This window comes from Hetaerina americana, unplaced genomic scaffold, assembly GCF_022747635.1.
Source record: "Hetaerina americana unplaced genomic scaffold, ioHetAmer1.1.p SCAF_14, whole genome shotgun sequence".
NCBI lineage: Eukaryota > Metazoa > Arthropoda > Insecta > Odonata > Calopterygidae > Hetaerina > Hetaerina americana.
Genome location: NW_027286514.1, coordinates 6,956,886 through 6,983,109, shown reverse-complemented (window position 1 = coordinate 6,983,109; position 26,224 = coordinate 6,956,886). Strand labels below are relative to the sequence as shown.

Sequence of the window (26,224 nt, the reverse complement as noted above, 5' to 3'; positions counted from 1 at the left end):
TAAAGGATTGTTTCAACATTTAGTAAAACGCACCTCTCCTTCTTTTCTGTTTTTTTTATTCTTCTGGCGGTCGTGGATTTTGCGAGGAGGAAAAGGAATCGTTGTCTCTATTTTTTTCAATTTCCTTTAATTTTGTTTGTATTGTCCAAACTTTCGTCTCTGATGCATAACTTGAATATTTCTCAACATGTCATAGATAAAATTTTATGATTGATACTTTTGGATTTTTTCAATGCTACATCGAGTTTTTTAGTGCCCTTGGAACCTCAAATCTAAGAATTTTTGGTCGTTTTATGACAATTGTCCTCTTGGTGAGCTTTTTTATGAACCGAATAGCTTTTCCCTCAAATTTGTAAAGGTCTTGTATCAGTATTTCTAGTATGGATCTCAAATTCTCCTGTCCCATTCAAAGGGAGGCTTGAAATAATGAGAAAAAAACACCTACCTTACTTTTTCAACGATTGAAAATCGGCAATCTCAGCGTTTCACCTACCCTACCCGCTACCAGGTGGCAAATGTTTCTTCCAGGTTTGGAACCAGATCATACCGCCAAACATTTACTTAACATATAACATCCTGCTTCTCACTAAAATTAGTTCTGTTCGTCTGTTCTTTTTTTATGCATGTATTATCGGACATTTTCAAATTTAATTCTACATAGAATTTATTACACCATTCCTGAATGCCTCATAAATTGATCGAACGTAATTTCAGATGTATTGCTCGTAATTTCCCTATAAAAGATGATATCGCCGTCGAAATGTCATTAGTTTGTTTTTTTTATTTATGAAATAATAGCTTTTCTTCTATAGGGAACAGTTTAGGCCCCATAACGCTTCCCTGAGGGACGTCAGAAATCACTTGCACGTAAATAGAGCTATAACCGTCTATCATTACCCTTTGTTTGCGGTCGGAGGAAAAGCCGTGAATCCAATTTATTATCTTTTTTTTATTTTACACCCATCTTATTTCATACCTGCATTTCAGCCATTGTCTGAAGCAAGCCTTCTTTAAATTCTAAAATTTATTTATTGTCTTTACACTTAATTTGCCCACTCTTTACCAGTTAGTAGAACTCCAAATACAAAAAAAACCTCTCTCATCATTAACATTTTTCTAACTAAATTATAAAAATAATGTTGTCATTGCCTGGAATTTTTATGAATTTCTTGCATCAATTTACTTGCATGCGTTGTGGCTCCTGGTAGGAGGGTGAGAGTGGTGAGGTAATTGTTAGAAACATGTCCAAGTTCACTTTTATAATAACAGAGACGTAAAGTAATTTCCAGCCTTGTGAAGCTATGCCTCCCATTGTTGATCACTGTGTGCGTGTATTAAATACATAAATTTGACAGTGGTGACGCTGTAAGACCCTTGCAACGGATCCTAACGCGAGTTTTACTATATCTGAGTGAGTTTAAAATGTAGTTCTTCATGCTTAGAAATTTTATTTGATAATCATTTAGATCTAGCTATTGTGCATTAAATTTTTGCTAAAATTTTATATTTGCGAGGAAACGTTGAAATTATACAATTTTGATAAGTGAAAAATATGTTAAAGAGGATTTAAACAGTTAGCTATTCAATCTAAGATGGCCTCCTTTTTTTAATTTACCGATTTCATTTGCTCGTCAATTAGGTTATTTTATTGCAATTTAACGTTTTTTTATTTTGCATAATGTCAGTTAAAACCTATAGTTTAAATTTCTAATGGTTTTTGCTCGTGATTGAGGGGTATAATGGCCATCATGACTGGAAACCCCTATGCCCAATGGTATATTCTGAAATGGGCAATTCATTAAAAGGAAGATCGTAATTTTTATGTTCTGATTGCCTACACACTGGCTTTCTTCTAGAGAATATTATGGCGAAAAAACTTTATCAGGTAAATTTCAATTTTCTTGAAATAAAAGATATGTTAATAAATGTAGTAACGTTTTTATTGATCAAAGAAACCAAATTTAGTTTTGGGCCGAAAGTCAATTTACCGGAGAGTCAGTTGGTGACGAGAAAAGATCGATCATCGGTGACGCCTTAGCATATACATTCGCAAACTAAGGGCATCGATAAATAGTGTATATCTTAAATACAAATGAGACGGATTAGTGGTGGTAAGTTATCTGACAGAGTATTTATTTTTCATGCGTTTTCGAAATAGCGCGGTGAAGTGTAGTGTAGGATATTGGTGAGTGTTTTGCTGGATATAGGTCTCAAGGGATGGGCATCATATTCCGAACCTGTTCATGATTTGTAGCGCAATGGAAGTAATCGAATGGAAAATTGGCTATGGCCGAGCTAGGCAACCTTTATTTAGTTTTCCCTTGTGTTTATAACTTGAATCACGAGACTCCAAATAAAATTATAAAAAATGCTTCGGTTCAGAATAAATTGAAGCGTAAAGGAGTATCTGTTCGGAGTGTCAGATGAACGAATTTATACATAATTTTTAGGTTTTAAAATGGCAATTCGGAGAAGAAATAAGGTAAACGGCGAAATGGAGATAAAATTAGCCTGATGGCATATAAATGGCTGAAAAAGTAACTAAGCCTTGGGGAAAAACTAGAAGAAGACATTAGCAAGTCGCAATGTGTAGAAGCTGTGGAACAAAAGGGAAAATTTGCGAATCTGAGAAGAAGCAGGAAGAATAATGCTTTGAATAACATCATAAACCAATATTTATGAGAGACTGAAGAAGTTAACGGCACTGGGTGAAATTTTTTGATGCGGTCGGTAGAAATACGTGATTTTGACGCTCACGACTGTATTTATTAGCATTCCTTGCCAAAAACATTTGATTTCATATTATTGTTGTTTTACAGGTGCTCTTATTTAGGTGATAAGAATATGAGAGTAGATTTATATATGATATCATAACGGAAATTCGTTATTTTTTACAGGAAAACATTGTTATCTTAGTTTAAAAGGTTTCGTCCAATTAAAGAGTGATATATAATCCTGAAAGCTATGAAATGGTTTTGAAATGGTGAAAAAACTTCACTGAGAGTAATTAGTTAGGCAATAATTTTAATTATGCACGGTTTTTTTAGCCACAGTTCATACTTATTTAGAGTAAACCCGAGTGATCAAAAAGAAAATAGAGTTTTCAATAAATTTGATCAACCTATCACATTTTAATGTGAGTTAATGAAATATTTAAATTGCAACAAATTACAACAATCCTAATCAAGAGCTTATGACCTTTATATTAATGCCTTTATTCTTTTTATTTGATGTTTTCCTATCGTATCACTCCATTAAACGCTTATTATGAATTAAATTAACGAATGGGACCATATTTTATTTTTACCGTTGTCCTATTCTGAGATGCCACGAAAAATTATTTCCCTGGGATAATTTTAGAAAATCGAAACTTAATATATTTTAGAAAGAAAAACTCCCTTTTTAGAGGGCCAAAATTATGAGCACAGCATTGTATTTTCTGACACTATCATTAGATCTCAAACAGTTGGAACCAAGGTGACAGGCATCAATTAAATAAAAACTAATAAACACTTTTTTTTCATTTTCAGTGTGGTGTAAAAAATAAAGCGTAGAATTAGGCTATGATTATTTAAATGAATTGGATAAAACACTATCGAAGGCATGAAAATAATTTTTTGTTGGCTCAATTTATTACCCAATATTATTTTGTCTTGTTTCGTGAATTCTGGAAAGAAATGGTTTAGGAAATGTTAGGAACCTTAACGATTATCCATTGCAAACGAGTAAAAGCAAAACCAACCTTTAGGTTGGTTGGTATTTTTACACTCACCGATGTGCTGCTATTTTGCGGTCCGAGTAAATACCTTGTTAAAGTGGTAACTATTGTACTGTTTAATTTGACGGAATACCTTTAAATACACGTATTACGCCATTTATTATGGCGATACTCAGCAAGATATAATTTTTTTTTATTTTCTCCGGGAAATGAATAACTGTGGGAAATACTTAGTTTTAAATTCCTTTTATATCAAATGTCGATCAAACCTTTTTCCAATATGTGAAAGTGTGGGACCCGCTGAATATTGAAAAGATTAATGGTATGCTTGCTATGAATAGGAGTTATGCATGTGCTTAAGGATACAAGCGTTTCTCTTGGTCATAAAGCACGGTTTTGGATTGTGTCCAGGTTCAAATAATTTCTTTGCTGAATTCGGCATTTCGGGTAATCCTCAGCGCCGAATTTAGAGTTAGTTGTTTTTACTCTCCTCATACCTGTTTCTTTCTCATGAAGTGTATTCATATATTGAGTGTGAGTGTGTGTGAGTGGGTATACTGTATGAATGTATATTTATTTATTTATGGAAGAGGGTGGATATCTCCGCGCGGCCGAACAATAACCCGGTCCAATTGAACAAATATGTCTTTCGGGAGGAAGTTAGTATTGAGTGAGCGGAGGAATGAAGAAAGCGAATAGATGATACTGGTCGGGAAGTTGGGGGTGGGAATTAAGAGAGAGAGATAGGTTCGGGAGTGAAATACTAGATACTTTTCTCCTCCTCCCTCATTTTCTCTTTCGCTTTTATTTTTGAACCTGAAGAAAAACCGAGACATACCTTTAGGCTACAGAGAACAAAAAAAACTTCGGCGTTGCGTAAACAAGAGAACGTATTTGTTCAATTGGACCGGGTATTTTCGGCGTAAGAGAAGTGACTCATCTCCAGCGCTAGCCATGTGATGGTTAGAGTCAAGCGGGCGATATCTGAAAGAAAAGTAATTGATACATGTTTCGACGGGTAATAGATGTTAGGTGAGGCGTTTTGCCGTCAGAGGTAATTCTCTCAGTTATGAATGCTTGAATACAATTCCGGGTAGAAGGCAAGAAAAAACCGAAAGGAAAGTTAACTTGGCTTATTCCTGCGGTCATTTTCCATTTAAGGCCCAGAAGGTCAACATTCAACGTCCCATTCAGTGGGATGTTGAACTGGAGATGTGAAATCGCCATGAAATTAGTATTGTTTCAGCGGAAGCTTCGCGTCAACTACATATCTTATTGCAATACATTCCCAAATAAAACATGTATTTACATCTACGATGATTGTTGGTAGTCGACCTTCGAAATTACAATGACGAGTGGAAGTAAATGAAATAATTTCGTTTGCATTTATTGGGCTATCAAAATGCCTTCGTACTTTTACTTCGTAATTTTATCTCAGAAAAAGGAGAGTGAGTTTATGTAAAAATTGGGTTTCCCATGGCATGAAATTCTCCATTACCCATTTTGAATATGATTGTAAATTTCTTCATCACCACGAGCGTTATTTCAAGGCAACTCAGGTGAACATTACTAATTTCGAGTACAAACGTCAAATGAATTGAAATGAATCCATATTGTAATGTCACTCTAGTGATTGTGGTAATAATTCCTTAAATGAGGAAATAATGAATAATAATTTCGAGTGGAACAGTATTGAGGAAAATTTTGCGAAAGCGCGTGGTTTTTGTTCGGCATATGTGGAGAGCGTGAAGTGGATGAAATGCACTTTGACATTTTTGCCGTATTTTATAATTTAAAGTTAGTTTTCCCAAAGGCTTTCAATGTTAGTCGGAGCCATTAATACGTTATCTCTTTTTAAATCACAATATCACTAATTTTTCAGCGATGTGTGTGTTTTCTGCTTGTTTTCTAAAATTTCAACTTAAAAAAATTGGACTTCCGAAGTAAAGCGTGGAAACTTTCCCAAAAGAATTTATTTCTCAAAAGAACACGTTTTACTCTCAGAAAATAAAATAAACCGCGGAAAACTTCCTAGCGTTGCTCCTTGTTCTGTTTTTCAGGAAGGGCTTTAATTTTGAAACAAATCGAAGGGAAAGAAGTAATGGAGGTATTTTTACGAAAATCATTTCGTCTGAAAACATTTTTGGTAAGGGAATTAGTCTACTTGTCATTTTAGTCAAGAGTTAGTCTTCGATTTTAGGATAAGCCAAGATATCAGTTTGTTTCTTATGTATTTTAGTTAAAAATTTTATAAACTGAGCATTTTCAGCAGTCAGTAAATTTTTACTGGTGTAAAATTTTAAATTAATATTTTTTAAATAAGCTTCAATTTATATGTATTTTATATGTTTCATAACAACAGAATTATTTGCATTTTAAGATCAAGGTCCTATTCAATATAATTTGAGTATCTTTTAAAACATTTGTTTCGCCGACTCTTTCTCTCATTCTGATAACCCATCCGGGACTCAATGCGAAGTTTAGGAATTTCACACAATGCTATTTCGTAGCGTATTTCAGAATAGAACCAAGTTTCAGTTCCATTAGCCATCGCCGCGTCAACGGTGACCTTTCGCGATGGAATTGGCATGCGTTCACACGCTGCGAAGGCGGAAGCACCGGTCTTATTGAAAGACCGTGCTCTGGAGTCTCCACAGCAACTCGCAACAACGAGAACGATTAAACGAGGATCTCTCCGAGAGAAACTGATGGGCGGGCGGCACGCAGCGCGAAGTGGAAGCGAGGTGAAGTGTCCGTGCTGAGCAGCCGGCCCTCGTATGGCGGACGGAAAGAGGAGAATAAACGAGGCGAAGAGTGCTACGACGGTCTGGGTTGGTGAAGGGAAGTCAGGAGAGAGTATGTCCCCCCATTCGTGCTCTCTCTCTCTCTCTGTGGAGGGAAAAGTAGGAGGACAGAGGCGAGTTTGGGCAATGCCGCTGGGGGGAATGGGGAGGGAGAGGGCCCAAGGGAGGATTGCGGGGTAATATGTAGAGATCTCAGGGGTTAGAGCGGCGAGGGGGCGGTGAGAGAGCGGGGGAGGACGCGAGGGGACACGGGAATATGAAGATATCTTAGTCCGAAACGGTAGGAGGGGGATGAAGGGGAAGAGAGGAAGTTTTTTTTTGAGGGAGAGTGCGATGGATCTCTAAACATAAAGAGCGGAGTAAGGGAAGGGCAGAAAATGTGGGGGATGGGGTTTGGAGCCGAGGGGGTGGTGGGTGGGAAGGAAAGAGAGAAAGAGGTAGGAAGGGGGGGGGGACATCTCTATGCTGAATTCCCCGGTGGGTGCTTCCGTGTCGCATGGGTCTCGTTCAGTCGTAGTTGGAGCCTGGAGGGAAAGAGGGTTGGGGAGTGGAAGCGAAAAGGGCAGGAGGATGTTCAAGGTGCGTCCGTGTACGTGTGTTTGTGTTTCCACGTCCGTGTGCGTGTATGTGTGTGTGTGTAGAGTTTGGCCTCCCGGAGACATCTTCTCCACTCCATGTCACTCGGAGGGCGATGGGATGGGAAGGATGATGGGGGGGTGGGGTGGACTCGGTTGGGGGAAGAGGCTGGGCAAACCGAACACACTCTTCTTATAAGCGCACTCGACAAGCAAAGGGGGAGGGAGCGCGCATTAACCCCTCCTCCATTCCTTACTCACCTCCGGTGCTCTCACGTGCATGCCTGAAAACGTTATACGACGGAGGAGAGGTCCGGAGGTGAGGCAGGGAGAAGTATGTGCCATGTATAGGCTTCCATCTTTTCCTTTTTTTCTTTCCGTGGAATTTTAACTCCTTTTAGTTTTGAGGAGTTTGTTGCTGTTTCAACCTTTTCTCTCTTTTTTCCCGGGGAGCGGAAGTTTCTCCGTCCTATCCTTCTAGGAGTAGCTTCTGTGACGAAGAGTTTCATTACTCGTGGGTCTCTTCCATGCTCCCCACTGGCGACCTCTCACTTCCCTTCTCCATTCTCTCGCCCCCACTCCGGACCAAACCTCTCTTCCCTCCCACCTCCTGCCCCACCACGTCGCTTCTACCCTTCCTCCGCTTCCAGCTTCCTCTCCGAGAGCGGTAGGAAGATCGCGATTGAAAATAAACCCAAGAACCGTCGACGTCTCCGCCCTTTTTGAATCCCTTTTTTCTATTTCCTTCTCTTGCGACTCATCTCAAGTTTCCTCCCCCCCGTCTGTGCGTGGGACGACGGCGTCCTTTGACCTCTACTGTCCCACCTCCCTTTCCGTTCCTACTCGAAGTTGCGTTCGATGTCCTCCTCACTCAGTTAGCGGCGGAAATAAGGGAGGAAATCCCTGATCTTAGTTATTCCCCTATTCCTCCTCTTTCGTTTTTCTAAGCGCCTTCCGTCTCAAAGTTGTATATGATCAAAAAGAAATGCTGGGAGTACTTACGTGGCGGTCTCAGATTCTCAGGATGAAAATATTTCTTCAGGTCCTTTTTATTTTCGGATGGGAAAACTCCTGGGTTGGCCAACGGCTTTTAAACCGTAATTTTACTTCTCGATTTAGCAAAAGATACTTATGAAATTTATTTTTACGCATCAAGCCTCTCCGTGTGGAAGCTAACTCTATTGAAGGGGTTAAGTGAGATATTTCATCAAGTTGAGATGCAATAAAAAAACATTAGCCTAGAAAATACTATTTTCTTTGAAAATTCAGTTGTAACTTTTTACCAAAAGTGAATAGTAATCTGTGATGAATTTTACATATCATTTGTATATGCGTTATGTGCTGAGTGTTGCGTTAAATTCTGTTATCATTTGAGAGGTCTTTTTGAAAGTAGTAAAGTTTTGTTGCCAATCTCTTTAACGTAAATTTACCGCTCTTTCTGCTCAGAGCGTTTTCGATAGGTTGAAAAGTCATTCAAAATAACTGAATTTCCGCTCCTTCACATTTGTCTGAAACGATTTTTATTAATGGTCATGGTATTATTATTAATCAATCTTGAAAGCTTTTTCAGGTGTTTTCGTGTTTACTTTAACCACAAGTGGGAACCTAAATAAAAATCCAATCTGTCCCTCAAAATCATAAAAATAACTAGTCATCCAAAGGGGTTTTTTTTATTTTCTTTCCCCTTTAGTTTCGGATCAATAACACATATTTTATTTCCAGAGACCAGAGAATGATTTTGAGTCAAATCGCATTGACATGCCTGTTTGAAGCAAGCTAACTTTATTCACTCATTCATACATAGGTATTCATGTCACCATTACGCATGTAAATTATGCATTCTTTATTCGTCTCAACTTTTATGGAAAACAGAAATGCCCATTCTTTCACATGCAGAAGGGAGAATATAGTAAGAGGTAATACAAACATTGGGTGAATTAACAACATTCAGAATTATATATCAACTTTCGCGAGCGGATGGCTTTTGTATTATCATTTTTTTCCAAAGTTTTTTTGCGTTTTACATATTTCATCAATTCACTTCAGTTTTTGCTTTCAAAAAATTTCCTCCATTCGTCACTCCGTAAAAAGATTATTTTATATGTGCTTTTCCAGCATATCCTGCAAAATATAGTTATAACATTAAAGCTCCACTTATCGCCTGTAAAGACGTTCAAATACGACAATTAATAGATATATAAATAAAAAACCATGCTTTTTCCACATCTAATTGAGACACATAGTGGCTCAGAGGATCCAACTCCCGCTTGTTCTCTCGCTTTGTCAAGAGCAGTAGCACGTCATTCATATTTTATGAGTCTTTACCAAAACATACACACAAAGAGTTCACATGGCTTCGTTCGTTTCCTATCGTTGTATCAGAAGGTTGATTGACTTCCTTCGTTGAATCCCTAGTTGCAAGGCTGGAAATCATTATTCTCTGGGCAGATTCTCCAAACAAATGTTCAACACTTAAAAATTTTAAAAACGATAGATCGTGAAGGAACATACAAAAAATTCCACCGACTCACGTGCATATGTGTGTGCATTTACACCCTTAATGACTAAATAGCACTTTTAGATAAATCACGATATAAACTGCGATTGACCATCAAGGGGCATCGCTCTCCAGAACCTTTGGAAGGGATGTTCTCCGTCGTCCATGACGTGAATGGCGCGTGATTCCGTTGTCCACCAGCGAGCATCGCAGGCTTACATCATGGCCCTCGGTGCGGCAATCCGCCGTCCCAGGACTCGGGGTTTGCGAGACGGATGATATTTTTTCTAACTTTTTCTCAAAGTCTTTTTCATATCATTCGTACATCCGGACGATGCCGCACAACCACCACGCATGGACAAGCGGTCCACTTGACCGGCGATTCCATCACGCTTCGAAACGAAGTCCCAAGTGAGCTAGTCACCGGCGATGGGACAAAGGGTTCTCCCACCACTCCCTCCCCAAAATAAGCGGTCTAATCTTATAGAGTCCGTCCGCTGGAGGGGGAAGAGGGAGAGGGGTATTTAGGAGCGCACTAGATGGATCTTCCGCCGCCCCTTGCTTAAATCGCCGAGAACGACTCGCTTCACAACCGTTTGTCGCCGATAGGGAGGGAGACGACACCGTTTCAGGGAGGGGAAGATGAGAGGAATGAAAACCAAAAATGGGGAAGGGGGATGTGGGATCGTCGCAAGCAAGCCCTTGAAACTTCCTCCTCTTTCGCCCCTCACTGGCTGGGCTGCGGGGGCCGCACTTCCCCGCCGCCCGACGTCCAACCGCGTGCCCGAAGGTCCGTCGGACGTCCCACGGCGGCCTTGCTTCGCATCACTGCGCCCTCCGCCAACTTGATATCTTGAGGCCCTCAGGGTCACGTGCGGATCCACTGGCTCCGCAAGAGACAGAATAGGCCGCGGGGCGGAGCGAGGACCTCTGGGAGCAGGATTAGCGTGATGATGACGAGCGCCCAAGTCGAGTAACCGGGTGACACTAAATTCAGGGAGGATAAAGAAAAGTAGAGAATTACTGGCGTGATTTTGGGTGCCTTTTCAATGCTATTATTACCTCACTAAGTTAGCTCATTTATTAATTCGACTTATCCATTAAATCATTGAAAACGAAGAAAGTAGTAGTTCAGATGGTAAGGTACTTGGTAACTGATCGGATGACTTGGGTTCGATTCCGGTTGACGGCCCCGGGTAGCTTCAGCTTTACCCAAACGATGTGATTTTTCGGATACTAAGTCTTCTTGGCAAACTGTGAGTGGTTAGGTGAAAGGGACTGGTCCCTTTATAACCTTATATATAAATTTCAAATGCCGTTGGGCATAGTTTTGGGTGGGCCATAATCTTGTTCATTATACCAACCTTCGGGTTAACTACTGTGCTTTTGTATTGAAAACCTATTCGATGGTAAAATTCTGGTTGAAAGGCCATGAAAGAGACCAAGAATTAAACTTGAGGAAACTATTTAAGAGCAGTCATGGAAAGAATGGATTTCCTTATCTGTCAAGAAGAATAAGGAACAGCTGGCAACGAAACGGCCTTAGCTTCAATTAACCGTCATGTATGGTTGATTATCATATACCAGGTGTATTCTGCATAAACGTATTTAAGCCATTTGAAATTGCATGAAAATTCTGATGGGATAGAATAAATTAGAATATTAAGAGCAAAGACATAGGCTTTCACATCGTTGAAACTACGAGTATTGGCTGAAATATTTTTTCAAACTAAGAAACTAACTGAAACTAATTTATGGGAAATATTTTACTACACAACCCAAATTCAACTATAAGCATTATCATATATTAGTGCATGCATACAATATTATGTTGGAATACTACCTTAAAAGTGGTTTGTGAAATGAGAAGTCCAATTAGAAACTGGTACTAAGTCATTTTCCCCCATTTGAGATGGAGAAGACATAAAAAAATGGGCAAGTTGTAGATTCAAATGGATAAAGTTTTTTTCTGAATACATAATTTGGCTGATTTTAATCAATCCTTATATGATTCTTACAATCTGTGACGATCGTAAAGGGCATTGATTATCTATACTGTCATAAACTATTCAAAACCACGTAACACGTATGTTCCCAGGCCATCCATGTCCTGAGTAGATGAAAACATACCTCAGTAGATTATCAATGAGGTCAGATCATGACTCACGGGTGGATTCAAAAGTAACCAAAGTAGACAATAACCATTCATCCCCAGAATTTTAAAACTCATATTAAAATTACAATTAAATTAATATTCGTCAACTTGATGATACTGTATCTTCATCAAAGCACATTTTATCACTTAAATTTCATTTATCGATTGTATCATCACAACAAATACGTAGACGTAGACGAAGGTCTTCTTAGGTAAAAGACGGAAAAAAGCTACCCAGCTGACTTCTGGGAACATAACCTATTGAGGTAGACATTCCAATATCCTTTAGGTTTTCTAATGGATTTCGCGAAATAAGTATTTTTTCTGTATTAATTTCAATATTTACATTGTTTGATTATATGTTTTTTGAACAAGAAACTAGGATTAGCTTATTTTTCTTATCTTTCACCCTTCACTTGAATAAAATTTGGATCTGCACATTTGGCAATCTATGGATGAGTGAGTGGGGGCGTGGACTGTCCCCTTTTAAGGCGAGCAGCCGTGAACAATGAGGAAAAATGATTTCACAGAAATTTAGGGGACCTCTTTATTTAATGTTCTAGCGGGAATCGGTGTCTTAACCTTGGAATATTACGTGTATTTGTGTCTCTCAATATAACATTTTTTTCTCATATTCATTATTTTATTACAATTTTATATTTGATGATTACTCATTTTATAATTTTGTAATTCAAAGACCGAAATCAATATCCCTTTTTTAAAGAGTGAGAAATTAGGCAAAATGACGGTTTTGGTTAATCTTTTACATAAGGTAGATATAATTTTGTTGCAGATGAAATGCATGAGCTTTTGTCTTCACGATAGTAACAGGAGGGTTGGGGCCGATAGAAATCAGAAGTCATTATTTTGATGTAATTCTGTCATAAATTAAGTCATATTGTGAAAGCATCATTTCCTTGGGCAGTGAAGAAAATTTCATCTAAAAAATTATGTTTAAAATAATTCTTACGGAACATAAAGCTTCATAAATAAGTTTAAACCATTTAAAATAAGCCTATATAGCCATTAAAGTGGAAAATCGTCCTCTTTTGAAATTATCAACAGCTCTATACCATTAAAGATAGTTTTGTAAATGAAGAAGAAAATAATAAAATGATGATTAAATGTCATTTTAGGAAAAATGCAACTAGAGTAGTAAACTATAAGCTAGTGAAATAAATTTTTGAACCAAAAAACCAAAAACGTATTTTCCTCTTTGAGAATAAAATTTGGCACTAATTGCTAACCTTTAAATGGATTTTGGAAGGTCTTCACTTAACATGGGACAAGTGTAAAAAGTTTGAAACCTATTAGTCTTGCAAGTTCCAGCATTTCGATAAAAACAGTCAAACAAAGTTGAAGCTTTTTTGGAGAAAAGGATAATTAGCATCTGAACTCTGACCCTGGAACTCACTTGTTTGCGTCATAGTCCATTCATTCCTATCTCTCCACACCTCTCACTTTTGGGTCACTTTCCCCTCTCTAACTTCCGTCTAAATCGATCCCTCCTTGCGTGCTAACACCCACTCAGCAGTTGCATTTGTCTCTCCGTAACCAGTGATGTTATTATATTTTAGAACCAACCCATGGCGGTCAATTTAAAAGGGTGAAACTAAATCTTTACCTCTGATTTTCAATCATAGCATTTATTATTGCCCTAGGATAACGTTAATAATGTTACATGTAAGTTTCGTAATAGAAAACACGTACCTAGGTACAATTGTGCAATCCATTTTACAACTGTATTATGAATGGTGTTTGCTTGAAGATTAAATGTAATGTAGCAATGACAGCATGCAATATACATGTAGGTAATATTATTCATAGGAACTCTCTGGAAAATTTTCTCACTCAAGATGATGGTCTCTGTTAAAACTACTCTTTTACCCGATCAGTAATTTCGATCATTGTAAATCTCCATCATATTATGGATTTAATATCAGAGCTGCTTATAACTGGTATCGATGTGACTAATTTCCGTTTTTAACTATTTTTACTCAGTGAGCTGTTTCCTGATGCATTCAGGGCGCACAACTGTATCATCATGAAGGGAAAGCACATGCGCTGAATTGTTAAATATGATTAATGAAATTTTATCTTTAGCTAGTGTATCCCCAGGATATATTTATCTCCACTCATTTTTGTTAAGCCAATAGAAAAAAAGAATATTTGTCATTTGAAACGGTGAGCCAAGCTCTTAGCGTTCGCCTTTTGGGAATCATGGGGCATATTTTTACTGTGGCAATGTATTTGATGAATTTTGTTGGTAATGGAACGAATAGATTGTTAATTATTTGATAAATGAAGAGGCAGAGAGAGAGTCAAAGGTTGGACTCCGCTGAAATTAATTAGCATGAAACGGAGAGGTTTCTTCGATAGAATAACACTGTACCGAATAGGACTACTATTGCTTTAGAGAGTGAGAATAACAGTCGGTAAAGCAGAGAGGCAACCAGATGTAGGAAGAAAAAAATGGTTGTGAGGGACCTGGTTCGCCTTTGATTTGTTTGCCAAAATTCACAAGCCCTTTGAAGCATCTTTCAGCTCGGTGCTAACAGAGCCACAGCTACTGCGTGCGTAAACTCGCCAACCAAAAGGTAGAGCAATATTGCGACGCTTATTCTTTCATCGAATTAATCTCCTAAAATATACATGTTATTTCCTCCTTGGGATTGGTTTTTGCCAATCTTGGTTGTTCACCTCTTATTATCGAGCGGCACTGCTGCATAAATCAAAGAAAACTACTTTACCTCCGGCAGAATCCTTTGAAGGCGAAGAACAATTGTGCCTCAGCCTGAATTTCAATACAATTTTATATAACACGCAATATTTAGCAGAGAAAGTTTATTTCCAAAGCTTTAGGTTTTCTTTTCTGGTTGAATTTTGCCAAAAATGTCATTTAATCAGTACTTTTTCTTTGACATTTTAAAAATTACCAGAATGGTTTATGAGAGAATTCATACATTTATACACCGTAAAGTATTTTTTGCCGGAAATATAATATCCTTAGATATTTAGAAAATAAATTATGCATTGTTGATGATGGTTTCTCGAGTACTGATTTGCTTTGCTAGATGCGAGTCCTGAAGAGTAAAGCATTGAATAAAATAGAATTCGAAAAAGATTTTTACCTCAAAATTACAATGATAACGTAGTCGCAGTCTTTCCAAGATAAGCAAATGGTACCAAAATGGATAATGGAGCATCGTGCACTATGGCGGAATCATATTAAAACGCCCACACAAAGGAATCCTCTCAAGAGATTCCCTGGCTAATTTTGAATTCTCATATTTCTGCGTCCCACGGAATGAAATGAAAATTCCATTTCTGCGCCTCTGGGTCGATTTCGCCCAAGTTGACTTCAATTTTGATGACAATTGTAATTTTCTAGATAATGATAGCAATGGGCATTTCTTAACAGAATCAGTAAAATGTGAAGTACGTGAGACAGATTAGAGGTCTGTCTTGTAGTTCGGCGGGTTCGCTTCATCACAAATTACACGTGAAAATACACATTTCAGCGCCTTTATTAGTTAAAAACATGCTAATTTTAGTCTTAGATCTTGCATTGTGTGGAAAAAAATGTCACCGAAAAACGTTCGTCATTTACATATGTGTTTTTTTGGGCTATTTCAAAATAGGAAACGAGATTCATAAACGGGAGATTTACGATCATGTTTCAGGTACAAGAAAACGTCGTCAACTCCAGATTGCTGTCGTTACTCTGGACGTTAACCAGAATCGTTTAATTTATCGGAACGAATGCGTTCTAAAGGAAATTCGAAGCCCTTTTCATAACATGAGCGGCGTGGAAGCAACGGTGTAGGGGAGTTCGATCCTTTTGCGCGACTTGGGAAAATATATCACTCCACTTAAGGGATACAAGACAGATGGTCCTCCCTTTCCCATCGATAATCTCTGGCATCTATATTGGCCCCATCTCGCTCTCCATCCGATATGTATAAAACGCTCCATAAAAATCACGGCCAGACGAACTGAGAAGAATGGGATTGAGATCCGAGACGCGTATTTTTTCCGCTTCCCTCTCAATATCTCCCCTCCGTGAAATTATAAAGATCCGTTGAGGGCGGGATACGCTCGTAGAAATGTATATATATATGTATATATATATATATATATATATATATATATATATATATATATATATATATATATATATTATATATATACATATATATATTTTATTTACGTTTGTGCATGCGTGTGTGTGCACATATAAAAATACACCTATGTGCGAAGCAAATATGGGTAAAAAATACATGCTTTATATATTTGGTGTAAGGACGAAAAAAAGGGGCGTAGAAGAGGTTTTGGGAGGGATAGGCTAAAAATTTGCATCAAATGGTGTGCCGGGACAGAACCGTATATAAAGACAATAAGGAACGATGGGGGAAGGGAGCGGTAGGGTATGTTCTCCCGTGTTCTTTTTTTCCTTAACTCCCAAGGACGTCGGGGACCGTGAGAAGTGGAGCCCTGTCGCCCCTATGAATGGATGGGGCAAATCTGCAAGAAAAGGATGATCCCGATTTCTCGGCTTTAAGATAAAGTAAAGGAGGTGATATCATCGCGCGAGGATACTGGGGAACATGAACGGTAAAGAGATTAATGGAGCTAGATAAGGTTTCCTTCCATTCGAGGCAGAGGCGACGCGTGTGCGCGTTAAGTACGAGACGTGTGTGAACACGGAATGTACCTGAGTGTGAATGGGTGCGTGCGCATGCAAATTCATGAGCCTGCGGGAAAATTTAGCCAATGTGGGAATTGGATTTTCGCTCTCATAAAAATTGAGGACATTTGTAATAAGTTGCATGCTTGCGTCTTCAAACAAAACTGAACATATTCGTCGGTTTGATTAATGGTGTGAGTGTATCTCATTACAGAGCCAAGGACAAGGCCATAAATGTATTAAAATCTCCGGTAAGATATTTCACATTTGATTCACTTATAATGGTTGCTTGGAATTGGTCATTTATTGAAAATTTATCAATTCATTTGGGAAATGAGCTAAGTGGAATATGTAAACAAAGGATGGAGTGAATATTCAGGAAGTTCTCTCGGGTTTCCCACCGGGTCAGCGTGGTGTGCACCGACGTTTCGACGGCTAACTCTGTCATCGTCTTCAGGGTGAAGTGCAGAGCAATGAATTCGCCATGTATTTATACCCTGTCGTAGGGTCAGGTGTCCTCCGATTGGTCCGATGTGTTCCCAAGTGCCGAGCCGCCCCGGTGACGTCTCGTACTTTCAATTTTTCTCAGCACAGGTCTCCACGTGCTGCTGATCTGGAAGCCAGTGTCAGATCAGCAGCACGTGGAGACCTGTGCTGAGAAAAATTGAAAGTACGAGACGTCACCGGGGCGGCTCGGCACTTGGGAACACATCGGACCAATCGGAGGACACCTGACCCTACGACAGGGTATAAATACATGGCGAATTCATTGCTCTGCACTTCACCCTGAAGACGATGGCAGAGTTAGCCGTCGAAACGTCGGTGCACACCACGCTGACCCGGTGGGAAACCCGAGAGAACTTCCTGAATACAATACGCCGGGAAAAACTGAGATCCTTCGATGGAGTGAATATTAATGGGAATACGAATATCAGTCATATATCATACAAGTGATATCGAGATAATGTGTACGAGTGGCGAAAACTGGAGGAGATATGCAAATAATGATACAAATATTCAAAAGGATGTCTAAATCGATTCCTGGAAAAATGATTCCAGAAATAAACGATTACATTCTAGTTCATTGAGAAACAATATATCTGAGAATCTGATAGGTGAGGAAATAATCTCAAGCCATGGATATATACTGTAAAAGTATTATTAACCATGTAGATATGTTTTATGCATGAATATCATCTTCTTTTGTATTTGTTTCTTCATATTTCATTGTTTTAAACTAACTTGAACTTTCACCGTTAAAGTTTGGATAAAAAATAACCTCGACATTTTAATTTTTAAACGTGTAATTTCTTATAGCCTCCTCTTGCACACAACGAATAACCAAGAAAAGCTTATGATTAAAATCTTGCAAATTTTTCTACTTGTCTGTAATGTGAAGTGTCAAAACTCTGTCTGATAGACTTATTTGTATGAAATCGTTTTCCTCTGCGTCAGAATAAATTTTAATTTCTGTAAAATTTCAAATGAAAAAATATGTTCAATTAAGTGAAAAAAATACATTTTTCCGAAGTGACGGTGGCAAAATATTATGTTCAAGAGTTTAAATTTAGGACTGATAACAAAAGTGGTGTATTTTGTAGACACGTTTACACTAATCAATTATGTGAAAATTGTTCTATAGCCCCAAGAAAATACCTGAATATGCACGATTTGACCTCAGGCTCTGTTAATTTTTACCGTTATTTTTGTCTCTAAAGTAAGGTAACAACTATCTCTGGAGTTATTAATCTGACTTGCATATCATATGGTAGAATTTTTTTAGAAGTTTCTAAGAGGAGGCAGCAAATGCATTTGTGAGCATTTAAATTGATTTAAGTGAACAATTATTTTGCAAATGTGTGAGTACATCATCATTTTTCACCATGCCCCTACATCATATTTAGTTTTACACTTCATCAAGTAGGATAAACCGCGGGAAGAGCTTTTCCATAAGTCAAGAAATGCACTATTTCTGTTTCTCTACAACTATTTCTCACAATATGAATGATAAAGGCTTATTTGCCTAGTTGTTCTCGTTGACGAGTCATGGATTTCCAAGGGATATCTTCGACTCCTTTCTAATAAGTGTCCCCTAGTGTCCAAATAGCTCACGCCTTTAGCTTAACTCTCGCTTTCTCGCGGCCTTCTCGGCCCTTTACAAATATGAGTGACCTTTGCATTGAGATGTTATAAGGACTCACGTCCCCGCTTCGACAGGGTAAAACAGTGGCTCATCTTCGTTCCACCACCCTCCCATCCCACTCGTACCTCGAGTGAAACCCCTCCCCGAGAGTCAAGACGTGGAGCCCATATTATGAGGCGAGCACATTTTTGGAAGACAACGGATTCCTTCAGGACGCTCGGAATGTGCGGACGCCCGGCCCTTATGTAAGGAGGATTGGGAGAGGAGGCCCTCCGTGGGTGGCTGATATCTCAGGGCCGGACTGTAAAAAAATACCCCGTTGAGTGAGGAAGGGAATGGGGGGGGGGAGAGAGATTGCAGACGCATGGAAAGGTGAGACGGGGGGAGAGGGAGGAAAGGGATGCAGAGAGGAAGGATATGGTAGTCTAGTGGAGTAGGAAACGAGGAGAATGCCAAACCCTATAACTCTCTCCCCGCACCCTCTGCTCTCTCCATCTCCTTTCACACAGACGTTCTTTGCCGTGATACACCCTTTTGCGGGAAAAAAAGTCAGGTGGAGGGGAATCGAGGGGGAGAGGGTGAAGGCAGTGAATTCTCCGGAATGTAAGTGACGGCGATGGGGGCGACGGAAGTGACGATGATAGTGGGGACGGAGATTTTTGTGTTTTGCTCCGTGGTGGGGTAGGGAGCGGCGGGGTGTCCAGAACGAGGGAGTGCGTCGATGTGTCCGAGGTGTGAAGAGGGAGGGGGGAAGTGATTGGATTCACCCCCACCTCCTCCTCCGCGCGCCCCCATCCCTTCGGGTAGTAAATCTCCTGGAGAATGGAAGGAGGGTGAGAGTGGGACGCTCTAGACAAGAGGAGTGAGAGTTTCGGGGCGTTAGGAATGAGAGATATGGGGAGTGTGCAGGTTTTTAAACCCAATCCTTATTTTTTATTTCGCACCCCCAGGCTTTCATACTCATCCCGTCCATCATCTTCGTCCCAAGGTTTCTACCAATTTTTCTTCTCTTTCCGGAATGGGTGATGTGAAAGAATCTTGTTCGATTCCCGGTGGCGGCCCGATTTTTTTTTAACTCATCGACTATCTTCATATCTACGTTATCTATCTTTGTAACTATCATAAAAAAAGCCAATTTGTGATAGTTAAAAATGTTGTTTCGTTAATTGATTTCTATTTTTTATCGATCCAAATATCTTTCATTTTCAATTATCTTAAGGTCAATTTGATATTTGAGGCACGAGGAAACTAGATTTTAAGCCCTGCGACGAGTAATATGTTGGGGGTGAAGGGACCTGACTCTTTCCACATGATTACTGTATGTTTCCTGAAGCTGTGACACCCAGAGAATGGCATGGAATTCCATTGATCTCATGGTATCCTAAATTTTACCTACTTGACAAGAATATTATACGCGCTGGGGTATCACGTGCATTTACTTTTACTGATGCATTGAAAATTATTTATCTCTCTTAAAAACAAGTACATGCTTTTAAGCCTTATTTGATGCGTACGATTTACCGGAGCAAAGGTAATTGAGGAACACAATTGAAAATTATATAAAACCATAAAAAACAAAGGTAATGAGATTCTGGAGTAGGACTGAAAAATAATCATTAAACCGGGAAGAAATAAATAGAATGAAACTAGGAGGGGGTGAAGTATTTAAGAGAAATTTAGGAAGAAAACAGTCATAGTAAGTAAAGGGGACATTCTGAGAAATTAGGATAGTTTGCATTAGCGAAGGATGCATTCATACTGACGATATTAAAGATAATTCCCAGCAGATACCCTAAGTATATTCATAAAGATAAAAATGCACTCATTTAATCAGGTTTAAAAAAATTGTAAAGTTACTAGAGTTTCGAAATCATTAGTAAATTCAGTAGGTTGATTATTATATTTTAAAAATTGATGCTCTAATCTTATTTGGCCACAGAAATCCTTCGTACATTAGGGTACTAATTCTCTGTTTTACGGATTATTCTAATTAATCATAAAGTATTATAGAACGACCTCAAAGGGGCTCTTTTGTGTGCTCCTTAAGAGCTTTCTCTTGACCTCGTATTTTACATCCCACAGAAGCGAAAGGTGATTTTAAGGAGAAAAGAGCTGACGGATGCTTAAAGGAGATGGATAAAATGGGAGCAAGCATGCATTTCTGTCAAGCGTTAATTACGCTGTGATACTAGTGGCGAAGCATAAGTATGGAATGCGGATTTCTCGTATCCTTACCTTGCTAATGAGGTTTTAATGTAAAATTATTAAAGAATCACTCGTCTCTCGTAAAGATTGCCTTATCTCGTCGTGAGCTGTGGGTAGTGTTTTCTTTACGTTTTGTCTGATGAATGAACATTTTGTGCACTTCCAATTAAACTAGGTCGTCATGCACAATTTAAGAAATACTTATTGCGAATAAATTTTATTTTGCATAAATGAAATCAAATACTACTTACAGAAGTATTACAGGCTAATGTAAACATGAAACTCTCACATAGATGAATAGTTATATATTTTAAAAAACGGAGGAAAAGAAGGTGATTGTGTAGTTCTAAATTTTTAAAGTCTTGGTTTCGTTTCTCACGCTAAAATATTAGCTGAAGAAATCATTGGTGGTAGCTATACATAGCATTTTCACTAACGGAAACCGTAAGTTCAAGGATTAAAATCAAGTTCTTTCGGTAATGTACACTACCTTTATACTAACAGTTTCAGGTTTAATATTATTTTTTCATTAAATTGCAGCATAACCGATGTCAAATTGTTAAAATTCATTTTCTTCGTCCGAGAAGCCTATTGTAGAGAGCCAAATAAATCTTTAAAATCATATTCGTGCTGATTGAGTATGAATAAAATATAAAAATCCATGGAAACACTTAATGATTATGTAGATAATAATGGTAGTATTTGCGTGGGATTTGGAATTGCCAATATTTTATTCATAAAAATAAAGTTAATTGATTGCCCGAATATTAAGATTAAGATGCAAATAAAATAAATTAATGAAATAAATGTTTAGCAGTTAATAATATGTATTCCTACACGTGTAATTAACTGCCGAAATCAGAGAGTGTGAAAATATTTTGTCCATGTTGTATATTAACAAATGAGTAATCTGTAAAACGAATGTCTTAAGTGTAAATGATCATATCATAACACAATACTCCTTCCCTCACTAAATCTACCCTTGTAATCAAACGCGAAGTTTGTTTTGATGGAACAAGATAGTGATCAAGCATTTTACTGACCATTATACTGAATGGCATTTCGTGCATTCAGTTTATTTTTGCCAGTTCCTTTTTCTCACGACGTTCCCCAGGAATCCGTCTTACTGTCTGAAACTATACTATATATCTGTCTAAACGCGGGAGAGCGTTTTGTGTCGTATCTTCATGTGGTGGTGGAGTTTCGCCTTCTTGCTTGTTATGTTCTGGCCTGCGCGTTGTTGGATGGCTTTCGGGCTGCATCCTGGGGTGCAGTTGTTTGTTGGTTTATGGCATATGTGTTTGCATGAGTGTTGGATGAAGGGATTTTTGCATGAGTGTGTACGCCGCTGTGGGTGTAGTTGTTCATGTTGTTGATTTTGCATGTGGTATTGTTCCTAATTACGGGCAGTGACCTCACACCCCTTGCCACATGTCCTTGCGGCGGCTTGCGGGGTATATTGTAGATGTAGATTAACTGAATGTAAATGTAACTCAAGCCATAGGTTCTATTTCTTGATGCTTTGGATTGCTTTAAAATTGGGAAGAAAAAATATCCATATTCCTTGCTAAGGAGGCGAAAAGAAATAATACCCCTCGTGCCAAATTTAGAACGAGTGTTGATACAACCTGTACGTGTTCCAATGAATATATGCTGAGTGGTCTTTTGTCCTTATTCTCCGCCGCAGACCAATTCCAGAATCTAGAAGCATGTCCAAGGCGAGGCGGGACATATATTCTGTGTGTGTGACGCCTTAGAGGCGTTGAAGGAGTGATTACGTTGTCCTGGGGACGCTTCAAATTTGAGCATTTGGGAATTGGAAGCTTGGTAAACTCGTTAGCAGAGAAGGCTTCACAAATGAGTGTGTTCTCCCAAGGGTCCTTTCGGGGACTTTTTGAAAAGATGTGCCTTCCTGTGCCCCACTCGCTCAAACCTATGTGCCGCGCTCATCGCAGGGAAGAGGCCAGGATTAGGGGATCGATATCCGCTTTAGAGACTTCGGCCACTCCTACACAATTCCTTAGTGAGAGAGGGAGAAAAGAGTAAGATAGGCTAAGGTAAGAAATGCGGCAAGCGGGATTTACATGAAAGAAATCCGGGAAAACAAACTTTTAGCTTGCCCTACAATTACATAATATCGAGAGTAAGGTGTTTTCTCATAATTAATTCCAGAGTTCGTGCTAAAAGAGCGGTAATAAGATCTTTTGACTTAACGTCGCAAACAGATGATTATAATGAAAAGATATTTATTTTATTGTAAGTCACACAGAGAGTATAATTTTGTGGAGCGAGGAAAAAGTAAGTGCTGAGCCGTATCTCGAGTTTTTTGAACCTCTTCTTTTTTCACTGAAACTCATGACCCAATAGAAGTCTCTTGATTGTGAGCTCTGAGTTAAAAGGGAAAAGGGAAGAATTCTTTAACTGGGGAAAAATAGAAAAACATTTGAAAAATAACCGTGCACAAATGAGTATGCACATATCATTAAAGGCTGACGGGTTTCGAAGGAATTTTTTTAGTTTCAAGGTATCAGAGGGTAATTAAGGAGTGAAAAAAATTAAAATTAAATAATAATACATTGAAAAACTGCCGGATATAGAAAGGGGTTAAAGGTACGTGAACTAGTGATTAATCCAGGATTCTAATTTATTTTATTGCGTTTCTTCTTGGTGACCAAAATATTTATGTGATCATAATCCACTATTTTATGTTTTACGCGCTGTGAAATGAAATGACTATAATTTCCTTAACATACCTAAAATTGGATTATACATGACATGAAAAATACCCGGAAAATACATATCGGCGCAGGTGTACTTTTTTCTATTTCAATGAAGTTGTCTTCTACTTGAAATGTTTATTGTATAACCATTTCAGTAAAGATCAAAACTACTCTTCATTATGACGAAAGAACTTAGAGTAAAATTTAGTAGACGAGAGAACTTAGTAAAAAGAGTAAAATTTAGTATTGAACTGCATAAGGAGAGTTTTATATCTTTACTATATGTTCCCAATCTCTAGTACATATTACAATCTTTTTTTAGCCATATTTAGACACATAATCATTTCGGAAAACCTTTAATATTGTTCGGCATCTTGGGTTACCTGGTAAAGTAAGGTTGTTCCGATTTAATTCCTGAAAGACAAAATTTATTTGCATTATCATATTAAGATGAAAAGGGGTCTATATATACTGAAAACTCTTTCATACAGGAGTATATAACTATCTACAAATGTATTCTATTTAATATGGAAAATACCACGGTAAATTGGGCAAATATGGCGTTTGCCTTACAAAGCATTTAACATGAAACTCTTCATTAATGAAAACAAACTCTGGGAGACGCTCATTAAAAATTAAGGAGGATAAATGAAAGAATATTGAACCATGAATAAAGAGATAAGTATTCAAGATCGGTTATCATGTCTATAATATCTTAGGTATATTTTAATATTCACTGTCACTCGCCACCAAATTTTTGTCGAAATGAACATCGACGAGCTTTGATCGCTAGATTAAATTATTCATTATTTATTCTAGTGATAAATTATAAAAATTTATTATTTTTCAAATCACCGATTAATTATAATTCATTGTCACTCATATTTTAAATTATATTGGCCAAAACGGAATGAAATTTCATAAATTTAAATGTCTCATCTTCAAAAATAATTACTAATATTGACAAAACGTTTCGTGTCTACAATAATTATTCTAAAAATGCATGTCCAATTTTACTAAATAAAGTTTCTGACGTATTTTTCACGTGAAAACAGTTTTGTTACATAAAAATAAAGAAAATGTTGTCCATATAGTGATTTGTCTCGGATATTTTCCTCACTTAACATTTTTAATTTCACTTTCGTGACAGCTCTGTATCCACGTCTGCATTTTAAAAATCATTTTGTTGCTAAAAAAAATTAAGAAACAAACTATTTAAAGTACGGTGCCTAATACACAAAGCACGAATATGAGTTTTAATGCGCATTTAGAGGAGACTATTTTCAATCCTGAAAATTTATTTCTTTAGGTCACAGCCGAGACGCAAATTTCACTTGGAACGCTGTTATATCATATTTGAATGGTTTTATGTATATGTTAAAATAACTTTATCCCTAATTTTAATGGAGGCCAAATTTACTTATTTAATCGCTTCAAAACAATGCGCATATTTCCCCGAATCATTAGGGTAGTGTAAGTTTTAAAATTATCCTAACGAATACAAATATATGGTTTAGTTTACATGTCTACCCGTCGAAAATTTTTTTCAATGTGACATTAATGAATAACAAAATTATATTTGTATTGTAATGCATTGAAACTAATTGTTTGAAGAAAGGTTCTTTTTTTAACAGATCAATCGTATATATACATATATTAAGGCATTTACTGAATTTTTAAATGAGTGACACTGAAAGTGGTTGTTAAAGGACATATTTAAACTATAGAAGATTTCTATTGTTTCAGGCTTCACTTCGTGGAAGTAATTAATATCCATTACTAAAAAAGAAAGAAAGACTCGTACTTTTCCACAGATTTTATTATACGGTACAACGCGTTTTCCCTCTCAAATCCTTCCAACCCTCCCCGCCCCCACTCTGTCCTGAGGGTATATATGCTTGCTCTGTCTGTTTTGCAAATTGGTACCTGATGATGCCGCAAGTCGGTGAAACGCGTTGTACCGTAAAATAAAATCTGTGGAAAAGTACGAGTCTTTCTTTCTTTTTTAGTAATGGATATAGAAGATTTATTTGAATTTGTTTTGCAAGTTATATTATTTTATTTTCCAAAGTTTTCATTCGTCTTAGAAATGTCCATTTATCATCTTCATCGGTATTCTAACCCTGAGATTGGCTTACTGCAGCCCTGCATTATTTTTTGTATTGTATTCCATTGTATATCGTATTAGTATATATGTATTACCATATTGTTTTGTACTGAAGATCACGCTGTAATATATGTATTTATTGCATTTTATTCATTTTTTACCATCTTCCACGGATTTTACAGGTTTTTCACAACCCCTTTTCTTTGTGGGTGCTTTCCTGCATGTATTTTACTAGGGTTTTCATGTCTGGAATCCCTAGGTTTTTCCCACAAAATTACATCTTGTGCTTATTTCTTTTGCTATATATATGACTGAACCATTATTTTCTTTTCTTTATCGATTTATATTTCCTCTTATTATTATTGTTATTTCTATGCACTTGACGAAGGATTGAATGGAAGAAGTGACCTTATGGTCTCAATTTCGCCCGAGTAAAGATGTTAATCTTTACCCTATCTAACCCATATTCCTGTTTATCCGGTGTTATTTCCCTCGCCATCTGAGAGCTTTTGTGTTTTACGTTTTACTTAATTCCCCCAGATACGTAGGATTACTTATTTTTTACATAAACATTCCATTCTTAACTCCAAATAATTATCGAATGGGTCAGAGA

At 37.7% G+C, this 26,224-nt stretch overlaps 1 protein-coding gene across 1 annotated transcript in view; it reads right to left on the bottom strand.

Annotated features, from left to right (window-relative positions):
- Positions 1-8,863: 8,863 nt before the first annotated feature.
- The window catches only part of LOC139686314 (uncharacterized), a 257,577-nt gene continuing 240,216 nt past the window's right edge, over positions 8,864-26,224 (bottom strand). Inside the window, exon 6 of the mRNA XM_071583470.1 lies at positions 8,864-10,581. Within this exon, the coding sequence (XP_071439571.1) occupies positions 10,463-10,581 (119 nt within the window). The 3' untranslated portion in view covers positions 8,864-10,462. The remainder of the gene's footprint in view (positions 10,582-26,224) is intronic.